Source organism: Dendropsophus ebraccatus, chromosome 2, assembly GCF_027789765.1.
Source record: "Dendropsophus ebraccatus isolate aDenEbr1 chromosome 2, aDenEbr1.pat, whole genome shotgun sequence".
Taxonomy (NCBI): Eukaryota; Metazoa; Chordata; class Amphibia; order Anura; family Hylidae; genus Dendropsophus; species Dendropsophus ebraccatus.
The window spans coordinates 210,439,279-210,461,048 of NC_091455.1; the positions used below are offsets into that span (position 1 = coordinate 210,439,279).

The 21,770-nt window shown below is 44.4% G+C and overlaps 1 protein-coding gene across 1 annotated transcript in view; it reads right to left on the reverse strand.

Moving 5' to 3' along the window:
- SLC25A13 (solute carrier family 25 member 13) overlaps positions 1-21,770 on the reverse strand; it is a 94,603-nt gene that overhangs the window by 27,288 nt on the left and 45,545 nt on the right. Inside the window, exons 10-13 of the mRNA XM_069959375.1 lie at positions 9,991-10,078; positions 9,466-9,624; positions 5,230-5,282; positions 4,100-4,180 (exon numbers count right to left, since the gene is read on the reverse strand). Coding sequence (XP_069815476.1) covers positions 4,100-4,180; positions 5,230-5,282; positions 9,466-9,624; positions 9,991-10,078 — 381 coding nt within the window. The remainder of the gene's footprint in view (positions 1-4,099; positions 4,181-5,229; positions 5,283-9,465; positions 9,625-9,990; positions 10,079-21,770) is intronic.

A 21,770-nucleotide genomic window follows, 5' to 3' on the forward strand; every position in this document is an offset into this window, starting at 1 on the left:
GGAATTGTAGGGCGGTCATACAGACACCTTATCAGGAGCATGCCCGGGCATTGTAGGGCGGTCATACAGACACTTGGAGGCCGCACAAATTAGGTATATATGGAATAGACAACATTGTTATAGGCGCATTGACTAATGTCCTGAAGAGGGCCAGAGGTCAGGCTTTTCAGGGGAGGTAAGATGGGTTAAAACTGACACAATAATTATAGATCACGTCATAGTTGACGCTTTGGTGACGGGTCTGATCTGTTCACCTAAGAACAAATCGCTCCTCCAGGCAGATGCAAAGAAATGTCAAAGCTCAGACGTTAAACGCTCCAAAACTGTTCACGCGTTGCGCTTAGGACGACGTCTCGAGTCTCTCGTTACATCCACCAGGGTCGAAACAAGAGGCCGGCTCTGTGGGTCAAAACAACGAGGCACAAAGTCTTTTTTTCCGGCCTTCTAAGTTACACTTTTACAAAATTAAATCTATTTTGCTGGCTAATAATGATATCTCTCTCCGCCGCCATCAGCCCTCTGGTCTTCCTCCTTAGCGTTGACCTTGCGAGGCCGAGCTTTGTTTGTGTATTCTCAACCACAAAAGACCCGACACATTTACTGCCTCGATTTAATGCAATAAAAAGCGTCTAAAAAGCTGTTAGCTGAATCGGGGGTCAGGAGGCTTATGGGTTTTTTTTAAAAGGGGGGGGAGGGGGGGGAATCAAATTTACAAACAGAAAATTGCACAATGGAGAAGTGGTCAGAATTAGCCATGCGGACTAATTCCCAGTAATTACCATGCAAGGTGAACTCAGCGAGGGCTCCGGAGTCAGCGCCCGGTGACGCTCGACTGGAGAGCAGAGTGGAGAGGATCATGTGACACAGACCCTAGCGGAGGCTGCGGAATGTGATCAATGGGCAGCAAAGGTTTGTCGAGTGGCATGGATCGTGGGGTTGGCATGGATAATAGTAATTACAGGCAACGCCATTCTCCGTAAGCCTATTCGTTCCTGGTGCTGCAGGTAGAATCATCGCGATACAGTCACGTATCCAGGACGCTTTACAAAAAACAGAAATGGGGACGTATGGAGGAGGAGGAGGCCGGCGAAGGCCTCCTATATATAGTGAACCGGTACAGAGGCAAATATAGTTTCTGCTATGAGACTCTCTACGACAGGGATGGGGAACCTTTGATTTCCAGCTGTTGCAAAACTACAATTCCCATCATGCCTGGACAGCCAAAGCTTTAGCTTTGGCTGTCCAGGCATAATGGGAATTGTAGTTTTGCAACAGCTGTAGGGCCAAAGGTTTCCCCATTCCTACCTTAAACCTATTTTTAACATATCTTGGTATTTACATTTATTTTACTACCTTTCTGTGGTCTTTTATGCTTTTCTTCAGCTTTTGATGCAAAATGTCTGCTGCCTTGTCTTCAGCCTGTCTGATAGACTTCCTGTTCCTGTGTACAGAACAGTCTAGGCAGGAATTCAGCCAACTCTATGTCTCCACGGTAGCCACTTCTTCGCTGGATGGGATCACTAAATAACCATCTGGAGGCAACCACTTACCTGGGAGGTGGGAGTTGTTGCAGCACTGGTGTCCTGGGATTTAATCTGACCAAGAAGCCGCAATGTTGGCTGTCTATCAGCAGATGCTGTATACAGATGTGCTCCCTCTTACCTTTCCTCTAAATTGAATATACTTGTTGCTTTGTGACAGCTGGAGGGCCGCAGGTTGGCCCATGCCTGATCTATGGCCACACTGATTGGTGGTGGTCAATGGTTATGAACTATGGAGGTACCTACTTAAACTAACCATGCACAATAGATAAGGGTTAGCGGAACCCATCAATGGTATTGGAAGTGACTATCTAGATCAGGGATGGGGAACCTTCGACCCCCTACAGCTGTTGCAAAACTACAATTTCCACCATCCAAAGCTGTCCGGGCATGATGGGAACTGTAGTTTTGCAACACCTGGGGGGACGCGCAAAGTTTCCCCTATCCCTGATCTAGAGGGTATGGTGGTGCACAGACAATAGATATTGGGGGAGCAGCATATGAATGATGTCCTTCTCTATGGAGGTATAGTAAAAAGAAATAAACAAAACAAAACACAGGCCGCCCCATTTACCTATATAGCATAGGTCAGGATTGTAAGGAGAAAATTGGCCAGGACTGCTGAGCAGGTGGGTTTCCACCATGACACCAGTGTCCCCCCATTATAGCAAGTGCATATTGTAGGTGACCACTGTCCCGCTCCATCCTGTGCGAGATTCGACGACGCTCGCTATATACCGGCAGAAACGCTTTATCAAATTTCTCTCCATAAAAAGGCAGAATAATCAAAGAGAAGGGATTTTTATTATGCCGCTTCCAGGAAGAGTGGATGAGCTGCGGAACAAGGGACAGTACCTGGAATTCACAGGGAGAGAGGTCAGCGATCAAACAAAGCAGATAGACAGCAGCCAGAGCCGTACATGGCATCTCCAGAGAACAAACACAGAGCTTCCTGGCAGCTGGGACTGTCAGAGCGCTCCATGGAGATGACTGTGAGCGGAGGCCATGGCTGGTCAATGGGAGGAGGAGGAGGCAGGGTGCTGGTCAGACCTGACTGATCACACGGGGGCGGCTTATGAGGAGCGCTCCTGTACAATACACCGCATTTATCTTTCAACAAGGGGGGCACGACCTCACAAAGAGACTTTATTAGTAATCGCACAGTTTAAGCGGAACACCTCCACATTCCTGCCGCTTCCCTTATCAGATAGGTAGACAGTCCCTGTCCAATGCATGTCAATGGGATTTTTGCTGTTAGTGTTTTAATAAGTAGTAATTGACAACGAACCGAATCTTCTTGCACCATATACTGCACATAGGAGAAATCCCAGGGTCAGTCTTCTATAATCTGATGAGTAAACAAGCCCTTAAAGGGGTACTCCGGAGAAAAAAATTCTTTCAAATTAACTGGTGTCAGAAAGTTATAATGATTTGTAATTAACTTCTATTTAAAAATCTCTAGTGTTCCAGTACTTACGAGCTGCTGTATGTCCTGCAGGAGGTGGTGTATCCTCTCCAGGCTGACACAGTGCTCTCTGCTGCCACCTCTGTCCATGTCAGGAACTGTCCAGAGCAGCAGCAAATCCTCATAGAAAACCTCTCCTACTCTGGACAGTTCCTGATATGGACAAAGGTGGCAGCAGAGAGCACTGTGTCAGCCTGGAGAGAATACACCCCTTCCTGCAGGACATACAGCAGCTGATAAGTACCGTAAGACTAGAGATTTTTTAAATAGAAGTAAATTACACATCCGTAAAACTTTCGTAAATTACACATCCGTAAAACAGATGATGTCAGAGGAGATAGGGGTCGAGCATGATTGGGGAAAAAAATGCAGGACCGGGTAGTGGGGAGATTGCTGTTATACCGTGGTCCCCGCTGTGTCTCTCCAGCCACACGGTCATTGACTGCAGCAGGAGAGGGAGCGGGGAGGGCGGCCGGCGGCATGGATGGGAGCGGGAGGCAGCATGGTGGACGGGTGCAGGAGGGCAACCGGCGGCAAGAAGCGATGTGGGAGGGCTAGGGGAGGGCGGCCGGCAAGATGGATGGTTGTGGGGGGTCCTTGGGGGGCTAGGGGAGCTGGTGCAGGAAGGACAGGTGCCGGGGAGCCTCTTCCTGCCACCCGGTGAGTGCACAAGCTGCTATGAGTGGCTGCAACCCGTGCCAAAATTACAATGTAATTTCTCCATATACTGCGCCCCCTGCTGGACGCTTCAAAGGAATTACACCCAGCTCTGCCCTGATTCGTGACATCACGATATTTTTTTTTTTTTTTTTGAGAAATTGAAGTCTGCATGATCTACCAAATTGAGGAATAAAGCAGTATATGTGCATTTCTCATTAAGTGTATATTAGGAATTTGTCTAACTTTCCTTAGGTAATAAAATATTTAAAAATACATTTTGGACGGAGTTGTCCTTTAATTTAATTTGGGGGGTAGGGGCTCGACACAGATCATTCATATATCTGTAATAGAGAACATGCATAGATGGCCACCTCTCCATGAGGTCCTACAGTCGAAGTTATTACCATGATAAATGTATTCATGCAGAACTTACACATCCACCGGCCAGGATCTCTGCAGCTAGGGGGATGGAGCCATCTTTAATCGTGAATTTATCTCTTACAAAGTCATTTACCTGAAAGGCAAACACAACGGAAAGTGAATGCATGTATGGGTTGATTTGTGCAGTGGGTGGGCCTAACCAGTAAGCATACAGGAGTAACTGCCAAATATTAGGACCGCCCGCTGGACTTCTAAGTCCAGAATGAGCAAAAAGTCACGCATTATACTGGCTATTTTATACTGACACTATATATATCAATCCACTCAGCAACTTCTGCTCTATAGCAGAGACTCTGTCAGTAGGTTTATGTTGTCCTATCTCAGGGTAGCATAAACTAGTGACAGAGAAACTGAACAGAATGATGTATCACTTACATTGTTCTGTGCAGCTGATCCGGAGATCTCCTCCTGAATGACATGGACAATAAGTAGTCCTCTCCATTATGTGCATGAGCTCAGTAGTCCTGGATATTCATGAGAAGCAGAAAACTCCGCCCACCAGCTGCTGATTGGCAGTTATCTATCCATGCTGTGTATAGGCAGCCAACTGTCAATCAGCAGCTGGAGGGCGGGGGGGAAGGAGGGGTGTGGCAAGAATCCTATTCTCCTGCATATTAGGAGAATGGCTGAACAGAATGATGGAAGTAATACACCGATCTGTTCAGCATTTAAATCGCTATATATAAACTATATGTAGTTTATGTTTCCCTCATATAAAACAGCATGAACCTAGTGACCTAGTGTGGCAGGTTGTCTTTAAAGAGGGTGCTTTGATCACTTTTAATAGCATGTTCACCTACGCACCTTTTTTTAACTTCTATAATGTAAAAAAAAAAAACAACAACTTTACAGACTTAATTTAAAAAAAAAAAAAAAGAATAACAGACACTATGCAGATCTGTGTGTCTCCATGGTTACAGACTACAAACGAGCCCTGTGTAGTCTGATTCTGCCGTTGTGTATTACTCCGCTCTCAATCTACAGAGAGAGGAGTAGGATGACCAGAGGGATCAAGCTCACACACACAGATACCAAGATCAATTACAAATTAGGAATCAAATGGTGGCATCCAAATGCCACGACGAGCTGCGATAACAGGAGAGGAGCGTTCTCATTACTTACTGTTAATTTAATGGCTTTCTCAGGTGCGACTCCCAGCAGCTGAGGCAGAAGGCCTAGGGAGATAGAGAACCAGCTTTTAGTTTCTCCCCTTGTAGTATCATCAATTTAATCATTTTACATAAATAATATAGCGACATTACTGCATGTGTGGGGGAAAAAAAAGCTATGGAGCATGTGTGACCAGGACAGAGCATCACGTGTGACCGGGAAAGAGCCACTGAGCATGTGATCCAGGACTGAGCATGTGTGACCAGGAAAAAGCTACTGACCATGTGTGATCAGGGAAGAGCCTCTTAGCATGTGTGACCAGGACTGAGCATGTGTGACCAGGAAAGAACCACTGAACCAGGACTGAGCATGTGTGACCAGGGAAGAGCCACTGAACGTGTGTGGCCAGGACTGAACATGTGTGACTGGAAAGGAACCACAGAGTGTGTGACCGGGAAAGAGTCCCTGAGAGTGTGTGATCAGGGAAGAGCCACTGAGCATATGTGACTGTGAGAGAGTCACTAAGCATGTGTGACCAGGGAAGAGCCACTGAGCATGTGTGACTGTGAGAGAGTCACTTAGCATGTGTGACCAGGAAACAGCTACTGACCATGTGTGATCAGAATAGAGTCTCTCAGCATGTGTGAGACCAGGACTGAGCATGTGTGACAGTGAAACAGCCACTGAGCGTGTGTGACCAGGAAAGAGCTACTGACCATGTGTGATTAAGGAAGAGCCTCTGAGCATGTGTGACAAGGACTGAGCATGTGTGACCAGGACTGGGCAAGTGTCTCCGAGGAAGAACCACTGAGCATGTGTCACCAGAACTGAGCATGTGTGACCGAAAGATTGAGTATGTGTGATCAGGGATGAGCCACTGAGCATGTGTGACCAGTAATGAACATGTGTGATGAAGGAAGATCCACTAAGCATTGTGAACAGGACAGATCCAGCCACTAAATATACATAGGAAAAGCAGGGAGCTAAGGCATGAGCTGACCGGGAAGAAGCTACAAAGCATATGTGACTAGGAAAGCGCCTCCAAGCCTGTGTGTGTGTAGCACATTAGGGGAAAGTACTGAGAATTAAATAAACAGTAGGGGGCGTCCTAACATGTACGCCACATCTATGCCCACACATATATTTCTTTTGAGTTACAGATTTCAAAAAGGAAAAACTGTTCTGTTTTGCAAGTAAATTTAATATTCGATTGTGGGATTACCCCTTTAAGAAATAAATCCACACCTGAATGTGAGACCAATCTGAATAAACAAAATGGTGTTCAAACGGAGAACCTTCCCTTTTCATCCATCACAGTGACCTTGTTACCCTCCCGAGAGCTCACAAATCCGGGCACAATACTGAGAAGGTGAGAAAATCGAATATTTCCACGTATGGCCGGGAGCCCACACACTGGGAGCCGAGCCCAATTTCCAGGCCGTCCCGCTGCAGTCAGTTTACTGGCACGATGCGGAGATCTCCTAGACCCGGTAGTGTCAGCAGTTTCGGAAAAGTTGTGGGCGGGAAGGGTGTGATGTACATACGTTACCTCGCCCAATTTTTTTTTTAAGTATTAAAAGTTTGTATTAACCCCATATTAAAAACTGAATAAAAAGCGAAATTTTTATTAAAAAAACTAAAGATTATTAATAAATTTTATCCAGCGGTGATCCCAGAGTCCCTCTGTCTCATACCCATGACCATGGTGCCTCTATCCAGGGATATCAATGCACCCAGGGTGCTAATCCCCTCGTTCCTGGGGAAGGAAACTGCACACAGCCTTAGGACCCCCATGACCTTCCTGGTGGGGAGGGTCTGCAGGAGCCCAAAGGGTCGATCACCTGAACTTGCTGGAGTTATATGACTCCAGGGCCTGTACTCTCAATACGCACTTTATATCAGACCTATGCAAACAGATTCTAAGGTGATATAAAAAAGCTCTACAGAGGAGGGGGGTGTAAAACTTTCTGTGAACCTTAAAGGGGTACTCCGGAGAAAATATTTTACTTTTAACTCAACTGGTTTCAGAAAGGTATATAGATTTGTAATTTATTTCTATTTAAAAATCTACAGTCTTCCAGTACTTTTTAGCAGCTGTATGTCCTGCAGGAAGTGGTGTATTCTCTCCAGCCTGACACAGTGCTCTCTGCTGCCACCTCTGTTCATGTCAGGAACTGTCCAGAGCAGGAGAGGTTTTCTGGTTCCATGTTTTCATTAGGTTTTTTAAGAACAAATTACAAGAGAAAGTCTATAAGCACTGACTTTAGTGCCAACAGTATAGTTAACATGTTTAGAAACAACAGTAATAACATTAGGTATATTACATAAATTCTATGGGGATTTGCTGCTGCTCTGGACAGTTCCTGACACAGACAGAGGGGGCAGCAGAGAGCACTGTGTCAGATTGGAAAGAATACACCACTTCCTGCAGGACATACAGCAGCTGAGCAGTACTGGAAAAAATTTAGATTTTTTTTTTATTAATAGAAGTAAATAAAAATCTATATAAAATTTCTGAAACCACTTGATTTGAAAGAAAAAAAAATTCACCGGAGTTCCCCTTTAACGGCTCTGGAAACAAGAAACTGAAATATTTAGCAAAAGTAAATCCCATCATTTCCATAATCCAGACACTTTGGCAAAGAAGGGAGATTATGAATAATGGAGACGCTAGAGGGGGCGACAATTTAAGGGCCATAACTCAGCTGAATAGAGACAACAGCCCCCCCCCCCTCCCCCCCGGTATGATGTCATTTCCTTCTTACGTCTCTATTTGCGCAGGATTTACCCTCCTTGTATAGTTTTCATTCGTTTTTTATGATATTTTTCATCGTACTGCTTATATATCCAGAGGTATAGGACAATTTTTCGAGGTGGGGGGGTACATTTATGAGGACGATTTAAGGTGAATATTTACGGCTCTGGACGGATGTCATTTTTGTTACTAGGTGGAGGATCCCAAATAATTCCTGCAGCCGTATGATGTCACAATCTTGTAAAGTTTCCTTAAATGTGGGTGTCTGCCGCCTTACAGCCAGCTCACCAATTGGCGACATCCCGTATTTTTATTTAGGTTAGATCACTCCCCATTACGCCGCTCGTCGCACACACGTCCGTACGTCAGAGAGTGGCAGGGGACGTATAACGGAGACTGAAACTTCTGTGATGTCATCGATTTAACGGGACCTTTCGGTTTTTAAAGGGGTTTTCCAGGACATCAATTAATTTTTATGAGAGAGAGAAAGCAATAAAGGAAGGATTCCTCCCCCGCACCCTGCAACTGGATACTGAGGAGGGGAAGAAGGCCGACTGGGGAGATGTATATTGGGAACTATATTATAGAGGAAAATAGTCCCATAAAATCAATGATCTGACACATTTGGCTTCTCTTACACTGCACTGGCTGCGCCCATTTACTGTATAGGCTAAAAAAGCTCCTGGCGTATAACGCTAATCCGTAGGCCTCTAATACCTGAATTGTATCTCTGTTCAGGTGGCGTACAATGTGTGCAGTGGCAGAGCTAGTGACTTAGACAGCTTCCCCCAGTGTAATGTCTATTCTAATGGTAACATGTAATATATAGACATCAGGGGAGGCTGCAGCACTAGTGATACAGACAGCTTTTCCCAGTGTAATGTCTATTCTAATGGTAACATGTAATATATAGACATCAGGGGAGGCTGCAGCACTAGTGACACAGACAGCTCCCCTCCAGTGTAATGTCTATTCTTATGGTAACATGTAATATATAGATTTCAGGGGAGGCTGCAGCACTAGTGACACAGACAGCTCCCCCCCCCCCCCCAGTGTAATGTCTGCTCTAATGGTAACATGTATTATATGGACATCAGGGAAGTATCTGCATGCAGCAGCATTAGTGATAAGCAACTGTGCTGTAACTAGGGCTTGAGAAGCCCTGCAGTTCCTAATATAGCCACTGGTGGCAGCAGAAATGTTTAAAAAAAGTTTCCAGTTATAATACAAAGTTGTATAACTTTAAAAAAAATGTTTAAAAAACCCAAAACATACACATACAGGGTTTTGAAATACTTTTTTTTTTACATTAAAGTCTATGGATGTCAGACACGCTAACACTGGAGGCTATGGGTGACTGCCGTCCTAACACTAAACTTCGTAAATTTTTGACACCATTGGTCCAAAAGCTAGTCTACCTTCCTGGCTATGTCCATGTCAAGCGTTAATGAGGCAACATGGCTCCCTGAGAGCAATGGCTGGTTTTGACTAACCTCTGTAAAGTCCGAAAAAGCCTTCGTACCGCAATACTTTCTTAAAGCAGTCAAAGCTGTTCTTGTACATGAGCTCCCCTACAAAGGATCCGGTGGATCTCTGGTTCTGCATTCTCGTTTTCACCAAATCGATAGGGTAGACAGCGGTGGCGCCAACGGCTTATTGGGGGAGAAAAGGAGAAAAAAAAAAATTTAAACTCAATGGATACAAGATACAATTATCTTAAGAGCACATGTTTCATAAAACTTAATAAGGCTCCTCCGAGACTTAATAAATGTAGAACATCTTACTGTCCTGTTTTAATAAACTTGTTCTGAAGGGAGACAAGTCCTAGGTACAACCTGTAACCCTCCAATAGCCATGAAGTACAATGGATCGTGCATAAAACACTGGCAGGGTCAGCGACCCATGAAGCAAAGCTTCTGTGGGAATAGACAGGGAGAGCATTGTGCAGCCAGTCAAGACCAAGGAAGGGGGGGGGGGGGGTGATGAAGATAAGATGGCTACAGTCAACCATGACTAACCTCCAGCGATTGAACCCAGAGCAAATCTGTACGCCGATTCGGCCACTTGGACAAGGACAGTACGAGACACTTCTGTCGAGCCTTGATGCTTGAAAGAAAAAAAGGACAACATAAGACGCCTGCTATTGTGCGGAACAAAGTCACGAGCGCACGTATCAATTACTGGAGATTGCTGTCCCAAGCTCCAATATACAGGTATATAGGGGTATATAGAGCAATATAGGAATTTTAAGAGTACATGTCGTCAATGTACAGTGTACAGCAACACAGGACAAGTGTCTAAATATAAGATGGTATATTAAAAATTAGTATATTTATAAAATCAATGATCATAGTAGCTTAAACAACCCCGTTCATCCAAAAAAAAAAATTCAAATCAACTGGTGAAAGAGATTTGTAATTTACTACTATTAAAAAATCTGAAGTGTTCCAGTACTTATTATCTGCTGTATATCCTGCAGGAAGTGGTGTATTCTTTCCAGTCTGACACAGTGCTCTCTGCTGCCACCTCTGTCTATGTCAGGAACTGTCCAGAGCAGGAGAGGTTTTTCTTTGGGGATTTTCTGCTGCTCTGGACAGTTCCTGACATGGACAGAGGTGGCAGCAGAGAGCACTGTGTCAGACTGGAGAGAATACATCACTTCCTGCAGGACATACAGCAGCTGATAAGTACTGGAAGACTAGAGGGTTATTAAATAGAAGCAATTTACAAATCTATATAAAACTTTCTGACACCAGTTGATTAAAAATAATTTTTCTCTCGGACAACCCTATTGGGACGGTATCCAATAGCTCCATACACATTAGAAGACAAAAAAGATGGCTGAACCCACGGCCATCTGAGTAATGTGTAAGACCACCTTGGGGGAGAGAAGGATCGGGCATGTTGGATTTCAACTCCCCGATCTTTTTGTTCTTAGAGACACAAGCCGTCATCAGAGGATGAGAATAATTCCTTTAAATCTGTAACCCCTTACCACGGCCTCATTGTGTCATTTTATCTCAAGTGATAATGCTACAGAAGACCTTTTCCTTTTGCAAGATTGACCTTTCCACTGAAGATTACACCCGGCACATTAAGCGGATCTGTCAGTCTTGTGTCATGGCTATTTTATGCATTACATACATTTCACTTAATCCCCTCACCCCGCCCCCCCATCATCATCCAACAACATGCAAATTGCCTATGGACCACAAAGACAAGTGGGGGTCTCCTATGGCTGATCTCAGAGTCCACACCCTATTGTATGGGGCATTGTTTCTAATTTTGACCATCTATATCTGAGGCACGTGATGCCTGCATAAGGTACCGCTACATAGAAGACATACAATGCTGCTGTAGTCTGGATTGTGGCATCTGTATTACATCGGGGTACTGGAGGTGCTGCATTGCATCTCGATTACAGACAGGAGGGTGTTTTGCTGATGGACTGCAATGGGAAGCGAGACTGCTAGAGGACGATGTGATGAGGGTATCGGACATAAGTATCTGAGAAGTATCGGAGAAGACTGCCGCCATGACGTTCTATCATCATAAGGCAAAAAGTGACAATGAGAACAGTGAGAAGATTCATTGAGCGTCGTCATTCCACCAGAGAGATGAGAGGACAAGCTAGGAGAACATATAGGTTTATAGAGATACCTAGATAGACAGATGCCACAACAAGGTCAGGAGTTTGTATCCAAATGGACCCCGATACAGTATAGTCAAGCAGGATACAGACCTCATGCAACGTTATGCAATAAAGCACAGACTATGCAGAATACTGAACACCAATAAACAGTCAATACATAGTCTCACTGCATACATATATTATATTACCGATCCTGAGTTACATCCTGTATTAGGCCACGTTCACACAACATATGACACTGGCCGTTCTGTGACCTAGCTTTGTGACAGTATGGCTGGTACCAGTAAAGTTTATCACGGTTGGTAGTGCAGTACCGGCCGGGATAAACTCAATTTCTATTAAATTGGAATGCGGGCGGAGCCGGTCTCTCCATTAAGTACACTGTCAGGCTTCTGCGGCCACACAAAACGGACATGTCAGTTTCCGTTTCGGCCGCTAGGGATCCTAGCCGGAGTGTATACTATGTGTATACACTCCGCCCATGATTCCATAGACTGCAGGACAACGTAAATGTTCTATTAATTACGTTGCTGCAAATTGGCAACAACGGCCGTGATTAATAGAAAATTTACGTTGTGTGAACATGGCCTTATACTCTAGAGCTGCACTCACTATTCTGCTGGGGGGTCACTATGAACATACATTACTGATCCTGTACTGATCCCGAGTTACATCCTGTATTATACTCCAGAGCTGCACTCACTATTCTGCTGGTGGGGTCACTGTGTACATACATTACATTACTGATCCTGTACTGATCCTGAGTTACATCCTGTATTATCCTCCAGCGCTGCACTCACTATTCTGCTGGTGGGGTCACTGTGTACATACATTACATTACTGATCCTGAGTTACATCCTGTATTATCCTCCAGAGCTGCACTCACTATTCTGCTGGTGGGGTCACTGTGTACAAACATTATATTACTGATCCTGAGTTTCATCCTGTATTATTATACCCCAGAGCTGCACTCACTATTCTGCTGGTGGGGTCACTGTGTACATACATTACATTACTGATCCTGTACTGATCCTGAGTTACATCCTGTATTATCCTCCAGAGCTGCACTCACTATTCTGCTGGTGGGGTCACTGTGTACATACATTATATTACTGATCCTGAGTTACATCCTGTATTATACTCCAGAGCTGCACTCACTATTCTGCTGGTGGGGTCACTGTGTACATACATTACATTACTGCTCCTGAGTTACATCCTGTATTATACTCCAGAGCTGCACTCACTATTCTGCTGGTGGGGTCACTGTGTACATACATTACATTACTGATCCTGAGTTACATCCTGTATTATACTCCAGAGCTGCACTCACTATTCTGCTGGTGGGGTCACGGTGCACATACATTACTGATCCTGAGTTACATCCTGTATTATCCTCCAGAGCTGCACTCACTATTCTGCTGGTGGGGTCACTGTGTACATACATTATATTACTGATCCTGAGTTACATCCTGTATTATACTGCAGAGCTGCACTCACTATTCTGCTGCTGAGTAGTTGCTTAACTTCCATATGTAAGCTGGTGTTCAGACGGACAGTAAATTCACCACACAGAAGGCCCAAAAACAGAGGACATTGCCGGCTGTACGGCAACTGCAGATCACACTTGTACACACTATAAAGCTGATCGTGCATGGCAACAAAAGCAGCTGCTACAGCACAGCAAGCAGCAAGATCAGCCGTCACATCACTCCAAGTGCAAGCTCTTTGTCCTAGATGCTGACACACCTGGAGGGGATCCTCTCCGCTCCTCTTCAAGAAGCAGCCGCTGCTGCCAGCTGTACAGAGACATCAGGTCAGAAATCGCAGGATACACAGTATACACACAGTATGCAGAGAGTATACACACAGTGTGCAGAGAGTATACACACAGTGTGCAGAGAGTATACACACAGTGTGCAGAGAGTATACACACAGTGTGCATAGAGTATACACACAGTGTGCATAGAGTATACACACAGTGTACATAGAGTATACACACAGTGTACATAGAGTATACACACAGTGTACATAGAGTATACACACAGTGTACATAGAGTATACAGAGAGAGAGAGAGAGGGGGGGGAAGAGAGAAGAAAAAAAAGACAAAAAAAAAGAAAAAGAAAGGGAGGGAGGAGAGAAAAAAAGAGAAAGGGAGACAGAGAAAGGGAAAGACAGGAAGAGAGACAAGGGAAAGACAGAGAGAAAGAGAGAAATAGAGAAAGACATAAGTGAGAAAGAAAGAGAAAGAGAGAGAAACAAAAAAAAAAAAAGAAAAGAAAAAAAAAGAAATGAAGACAAACGAAGAAAAGAAAAGGGACAAAAGGAGAGAGCTAGACACCCAGAGAGCGAGCTGCCTCTCTAGTTTCCCCTTTTATCAACTCTTTCGTATGCACTGTTGCTCCTCCTCTTGTGCACTCTCTCTCTTGTACGCACTGTTGCTCCTCCTCTTGTACACTCTCTCTTGTATGCACTCTTGCTCCTCCTCTTGTGCACTCTCTCTCTCGTATGCACTGTTGCTCCTCCTCTTGTGCACTCTCTCTCGTATGCACTCTTGCTCCTCCTTTTGTGCACTCTCTCGTATGCACTCTTGCTCCTCCTCTTGTACACTCTCTCTCGTATGCACTCTTGCTCCTCCTCTTGTGCACTCTCTCTCTCTCGTATGCACTGTTGCTCCTCCTCTTGTGCACTCTCTCGTATGCACTCTTGCTCCTCCTCTTGTGCACTCTCTCGTACGCACTGTTGCTCCTCCTTTTGTGCACTCTCTCGTACGCACTCTTGCTCCTCCTCTTGTACACTCTCTCTCTTTCGTATGCACTCTTGCTCCTCCTCTTGTGCACTCTCTCGTATGCACTCTTGCTCCTCCTCTTGTGCACTCTCTCTCTCGTACGCACTGTTGCTCCTTTTGTGCACTCTCTCTCGTACACACTCTTGTTCCTCCTCTTGTGCACCCTCTCTCGTATGCACGCTTGCTCCTCCTCTTGTGCACTCTCCCTCTTTCATATGCACTCTTGCTTCTCCTCTTGTGCACTCTCTCTCGTATGCACTCTTGCTCCTCCTCTTGTACACTCTATCGTACGCACTCTTGCTCCTCCTCTTGTGCACTCTCTCTCTCGTACGCACTGTTGCTCCTCCTTTTGTGCACTCTCTCTCTCTTTCGTATGCACTCTTGCTTCTCCTCTTGTGCACTCTCTTTCGTATGCACTCTTGCTCCTCCTCTTGTACACTCTCTCTCGTACGCACTCTTGCTCCTCCTCTTGTACACTCTATCGTACGCACTCTTGCTCCTCCTCTTGTGCCCTCTCTCTCGTACGCACTGTTGCTCCTCCTTTTGTGCACTCTTGCTCCTCCTCTTGTGCACTCTCTCTCTTTCGTATGCACTCTTGCTCCTCCTCTTGTACACTCTCTCTCTCGTACGCACTCTTGCTCCTCCTCTTGTACACTCTCTCTCTCGTACGCACTCTTGCTCCTCCTCTTGTACACTCTCTCTCGTATGCACTCTTGCTCCTCCTCTTGTGCACTCTCTCTCTCGTACGCACTCTTGCTCCTCCTCTTGTACACTCTCTCACGTACGCACTCTTGCTCCTCCTCTTGTACACTCTCTCTCACGTATGCACTCTTGCTCCTCCTCTTGCACACTCTCTCTCGTATGCACGCTTGCTCCTCCTCTTGTGCACTCTCTCTCTTTCGTATGCACTCTTGCTCCTCCTCTTGTATACTTTCTCTCTCGTATGCACTCTTGCTCCTCCTCTTGTACACTCTCTCTCTCGTACGCACTCTTGCTCCTCCTCTTGTGCACTCTCTCTCTCGTACGCACTGTTGCTCCTCCTTTTGTGCACTCTCTCTCTTTCGTATGCACTCTTGCTTCTCCTCTTGTGCACTCTCTCTCTTTCGTATGCACTCTTGCTTCTCCTCTTGTGCACTCTCTCTCTTTCGTATGCACTCTTGCTCCTCCTCTTGTACACTCTCTCTCGTACGCACTCTTGCTCCTCCTCTTGTGCACTCTCTCTCGTACGCACTGTTGCTACTCCTCTTGTACACTCTATCGTACGCACTCTTGCTCCTCCTCTTGTGCACTCTGGCATGCAAGAGAAAGAGCAAGAGTGTGACAGAGTGCACAACAGCCAGAGTCAAATCTATTAAAGAGACAGTTATCTCCTCCTTTAGCTCCAGTAACACTCCTCTCCAGCTGTCTCTTACATATACCATACTCTCAGCAATTCTCTAATGGGAAAGGACGTTCTCCTTCTCTGATCTCTCATTCCCCCCTCTAATCTCTCTTCACGACTCTCTAATACTGGGGCCACAACCTTTCCTGACCGAAGGGCCAAAGAGCCCCTATGGAACACTGACGGCCTATAAGACTAACAGGCGGGGCTCTAATTCTGGAGGTTCAGACGGTCAGGATTATTGGGGGTGGCAGCTGTTGCAAAACTACAACTCTTATCATGCCTGGACAGGCAAAGGCTGAATAAAGGACATATCCAGGAATAGAAATATTAAAATAGTACAGCTACTTTCTTGCAAACACAGCACCACTCTGTCCTCAGGTTGTGTGTGGTATTACAATTCATCTCCATCCACTTCAATGTTAATGTGCTGCAATATCACACAAATTAAGGACCGAAGTGGTGCTGTTTCTGGTAGAAAGCGGCCATGTTTATATAAGACTGAAAAATCCCTTTAACAATCATGTCGCAGGCAGCCACACAGATATGGGTAATCTGGCATCTAATCTAGCTGCATGCCGGACCATCAGGATCTCCAGGGCCCCTATCTTAGAAATGACAATGTATATCCGGTGATGTCCGATATTACGGAGCTCCTGGCGTCGGCCGCTGAAAGAATTGCAGAATACAAGAATGATTTGAAGAAAGCAGAAACCCCTGGAGAAGGAAAATTTCCTGACAATACAGGAGCATTTCATGTATTTTCTTTAAATAACCCCAAATCCATTGAAGGGATGGGGGGGGGGGGGGGCTGCAGCTTTTCAGTAAGAGGAGCTTCTATATGCGCCACTTATGGAAATGTTAGAAATGCGGCGTGTGTCCCTTTAATGGCTGTAATTAAAGTGATGTATGTATAATTGCCAGGCTTTCAAATGAAAAGACGCGGCCCTTGAAGATAATTGCGCGCAGCGAGAGATGGTTTCCTATGGAGCAAAGAGCCTTAAACATGGGCTGAGCGCTATGGAACAGGCTAATGACATGAATGAAGCAGAGTACCAGGCCGCGGCACATGGAGGGTTAAAACAGCCGGGGAGATCAAACGCAATACAGAAAGAGGAACCTCGCCCTAAACCGGGATGTAAAGCAGGATGGCAGCCATTTGGTTATTATCCATCCCCCCCCCCTCAGTCAGGTCCTCGGGGGCCACTCTCTGTATGATAGACATGAAGAGGGCCACAGCCTTTCAGAGGCTTTTATGTAGAGATCTATAGGGAGTCGTGTATAATGATTCTCACGTCATGTCATGTAAAAAGCCTAAAATATACAGCCATCACAGGAGCCAAGGGTGCGGCGTATAGATGGGATACAGGAGACGCAACTGTAGATGTATGGCCCCTGTATGATAGATGGTATTAGTATGGCCCCTGTATGATGCAGGTTATTAGTATGGCCCCAGTATGATGTATGTTATTAGTATGGCCCCTGTATGATGTATGGTATTAGTATGGCCCCTGTATGATGTATGTTATTAGTATGGCCCCTGTATGATGTATGTTATTAGTATGGCCCCTGTATGATGTATGGTATTAGTATGGCTCCTGTATGATGCAGGTTATTAGTATGGCCCCTGTATGATGCAGGTTATTAGTATGGCTCCTGTATGATGTATGTTATTAGTATGGCCCCTGTATGATATATTATTAGTATGGCTCCTGTATGATATATGGTATTAGTATGGCTCCTGTATGATGTATGTTATTAGTATGGCCCCTGTATGATATATGTTATTAGTATGGCTCCTGTATGATATATGGTATTAGTATGGCTCCTGTATGATGCAGGTTATTAGTATGGCCCCTGTATGATATATGTTATTAGTATGGCCCCTGTATGATGCAGGTTATTAGTATGGCTCCTGTATGATATATTAGTATGGCCCCTGTATGATATATGGTATTAGTATGGCCCCTGTATGATACAGGTTATTATTATGGCCCCTGTATGATGCAGGTTATTAGTATGGCCCCTGTATGATGCAGGTTATTAGTATGGCCTCTGTATGATGCAGGTTATTAGTATGGCTCCTGTATGATGCAGGTTATTAGTATGGCTCCTGTATGATGCAGGTTATTAGTATGGCCCCTGTATGATATATGGTATTACTATGGCTCCTGTATGATGTATGTTATTAGTATGGCCCCTGTATGATGCAGGTTATTAGTATGGCTCCTGTATGATATATGGTATTAGTATGGCCCCTGTATGATGCAGGTTATTAGTATGGCCCCTGTATGATGCAGGTTATTAGTATGGCTCCTGTATGATATATGGTATTACTATGGCTCCTGTATGATGCAGGTTATTAGTATGGCCCCTGTATGATATATTATTAGTATGGCTCCTGTATGATATATGGTATTAGTATGGCCCCTGTATGATGCAGGTTATTAGTATGGCCCCTGTATGATGCAGGTTATTAGTATGGCTCCTGTATGATATATGGTACTACTATGGCTCCTGTATGATGCAGGTTATTAGTATGGCTCCTGTATGATATATGGTATTAGTATGGCTCCTGTATGATGTATGTTATTAGTATGGCCCCTGTATGATATATTATTAGTATGGCTCCTGTATGATATATGGTTTTAGTATGGCTCCTGTATGATGTATATTATTAGTATGGCTCCTGTATGATGCAGGTTATTACTATGGCTCCTGTATGATGCAGGTTATTACTATGGCTCCTGTATGATGCAGGTTATTACTATGGCTCCTGTATGATGCAGGTTATTAGTATGGCCCCTGTATGATGCATGTTATTACTATGGCTCCTGTATGATGAAGCTTATTACTATGGCTCCTGTATGATGCAGGTTATTAGTATGGCTCCTGTATGATGTATGTTATTAGTATGGCTCCTGTATGATATAGGTTATTAGTATGGCTCCTGTATGATGCAGGTTATTAGTATGGCTCCTGTATGATGCAGGTTATTACTATGGCTCCTGTATGATGCAGGTTATTACTATGGCTCCTGTATGATGCAGGTTATTAGTATGGCCCCTGTATGATGTAGGTTTTTTTTTTTTTCACTTTTAAGAATGCTTTATTTTCTTTCTCTTACCATACAATACTAAAAAGGATAAAGGAGCCTACCAATATAACACACCAATATTCAATTATTCCTTATTTCCTTGCATCCATTACCCTAGCCAAAACATTGGTAATTAGATATTCCAAGTGCATAACATTTATGTATTGTCATCTTCCTTCAGAGGGGCGACCCCTCCGGCGTTTGAGCGACCAAAGGCACCTTAATACTCCACCCTATACCCATTCCCCCCTTCCCAATCTCCCAGCTAATCTATCTACCCTACCTATCTTAGGCTCGGGTACTGGGCGATTCCCCCAGCAGTGTCGCACGGAACCTATGCAACAGGAAAAACCACCAATACACAAACATGCTCTTCTTTTCATCTTTTTACTCCTGTTTTCCTTTCCAAGTAGGATCATAGCTTATCGTAACATATATAAGCAAACAGCCAGTTTTACACCACCATCTTATTTCACTCATCACCCAACCCTCTCCAGAGAATCCAAACCAACTCAATGGCCTTTTCCGCCCCAGAGGTAAAGTTTTACACAACACACACACATGTGGTTTGTCCCATATCTATAATATCGGACTCCCCACATCCGTTTCCACTCAAAACCGGCATTGCGTTGCGGTTATACCTTTCTACAAGGCTCTTTAAATAACCATGTTACACTACAGGCTGGTTACTCATTCCAGTCCAGACAAATTTCTTGTGTTTCTCATTACTTCTCGATCCCTATCATATCTTCTTTTCCTGTTATCTTCCTAACCTTCTTCCATATTTTATCCGTGCGTCCACCACTAGGGGCATCCCCCCCCCCCAAGCCCTCCCACCCAACTAAACCTTACTCCCTCTCTAACTACCTATTAAACCGCTCGAGCCCCAGAGGGAGCACCCCCCCCCCCCGTTACATATACAGTATAATCTTCATTTTGTAACTTTTCTTTAAACAATCCTTTTACCATTTTTGTCTAATTATTGTACCTCCCGCCCCCCCCCCCATCCCCTACCCCCCCCCCCCCCCCAGGCCGGAAAAAGAGGAAAGAAAAAAAAAAAAAACACTCATCAAGCGTTGGTGGTATAGTGATTATATAGGTTATTACTATGGCTCCTGTATAATGAAGCTTATTACTATGGCTCCTGTACGATGCAGGCTATTAGTATGGCTCCTGTACGATGCAGGTTATTAGTATGGCCCCTGTATATATATTAGTATGGCCCCTGTATGATGCAGGTTATTAGTATGGCCCCTGTATGATGCAGGTTATTAGTATGGCTCCTGTATGATGCATGTTATTAGTATGGCTCCTGTATGATGTATGTTATTAGTATGGCTCCTGTATGATATATGGTATTAGTATGGCCCCTGTATGATGCAGGTTATTAGTATGGCCCCTGTATGATGAAGCTTATTACTATGGCTCCTGTATGATGCAGGTTATTAGTATGGCTCCTGTATGATGCAGGTTATTAGTATGGCTCCTGTATGATGCAGGTTATTAGTATGGCCCCTGTATGATGCAGGTTATTAGTATGGCTCCTGTATGATGCAGGTTATTAGTATGGCTCCTGTATGATGCAGGTTATTACTATGGCTCCTGTATGATATATGTTATTAGTATGGCCCCTGTATGATGCAGGTTATTAGTATGGCTCCTGTATGATGCAGGTTATTAGTATGGCTCCTGTATGATGCAGGTTATTAGTATGGCCCCTGTATGATGCAGGTTATTAGTATGGCTCCTGTATGATGCAGGTTATTAGTATGGCTCCTGTATGATGCAGGTTATTACTATGGCTCCTGTATGATATATGTTATTAGTATGGCCCCTGTATGATGCAGGTTATTAGTATGGCTCCTGTATGATGCAGGTTATTAGTATGGCTCCTGTATGATGCAGGTTATTAGTATGGCCCCTGTATGATGCAGGTTATTAGTATGGCTCCTGTATGATGCAGGTTATTAGTATGGCCCCTGTATGATGCAGGTTATTAGTATGGCTCCTGTATGATGCAGGTTATTAGTATGGCTCCTGTATGATATATGGTATTAGTATGGCTCCCGTATGATATAGCTTATTAGTATGGCTCCTGTATGATATAGGTTATTAGTATGGCTCCTGTATGATGCAGGTTATTAGTATGGCTCCGGTATGATGCAGGTTATTAGTATGGCTCCTGTATGATGCAGGTTATTAGTATGGCACCTGTATGATGTATGTTATTAGTATGGCTCCTGTATGATGTATGGTATTAGTATGGCTCCCGTATGATATAGCTTATTAGTATGGCTCCTGTATGATATAGGTTATTAGTATGGCTCCTGTATGATGCAGGTTATTAGTATGGCTCCGGTATGATGCAGGTTATTAGTATGGCACCTGTATGATGCAGGTTATTACTATGGCACCTGTATGATACAGGTTATTACTATGGCTCCTGTATGATGCAGGTTATTAGTATGGCCCCTGTATGATGCAGGTTATTAGTATGGCTCCTGTATGATATATGGTATTAGTATGGCTCCCGTATGATATAGCTTATTAGTATGGCTCCTGTATGATATAGGTTATTAGTATGGCTCCTGTATGATGCAGGTTATTAGTATGGCTCCGGTATGATGCAGGTTATTAGTATGGCTCCTGTATGATGCAGGTTATTAGTATGGCACCTGTATGATGTATGTTATTAGTATGGCTCCTGTATGATGTATGGTATTAGTATGGCTCCTGTATGATGCAGGTTATTAGTATGGCACCTGTATGATGTATGTTATTAGTATGGCTCCTGTATGATGTATGGTATTAGTATGGCCCCTGTATGATGCAGGTTATTAGTATGGCACCTGTATGATGCAGGTTATTACTATGGCACCTGT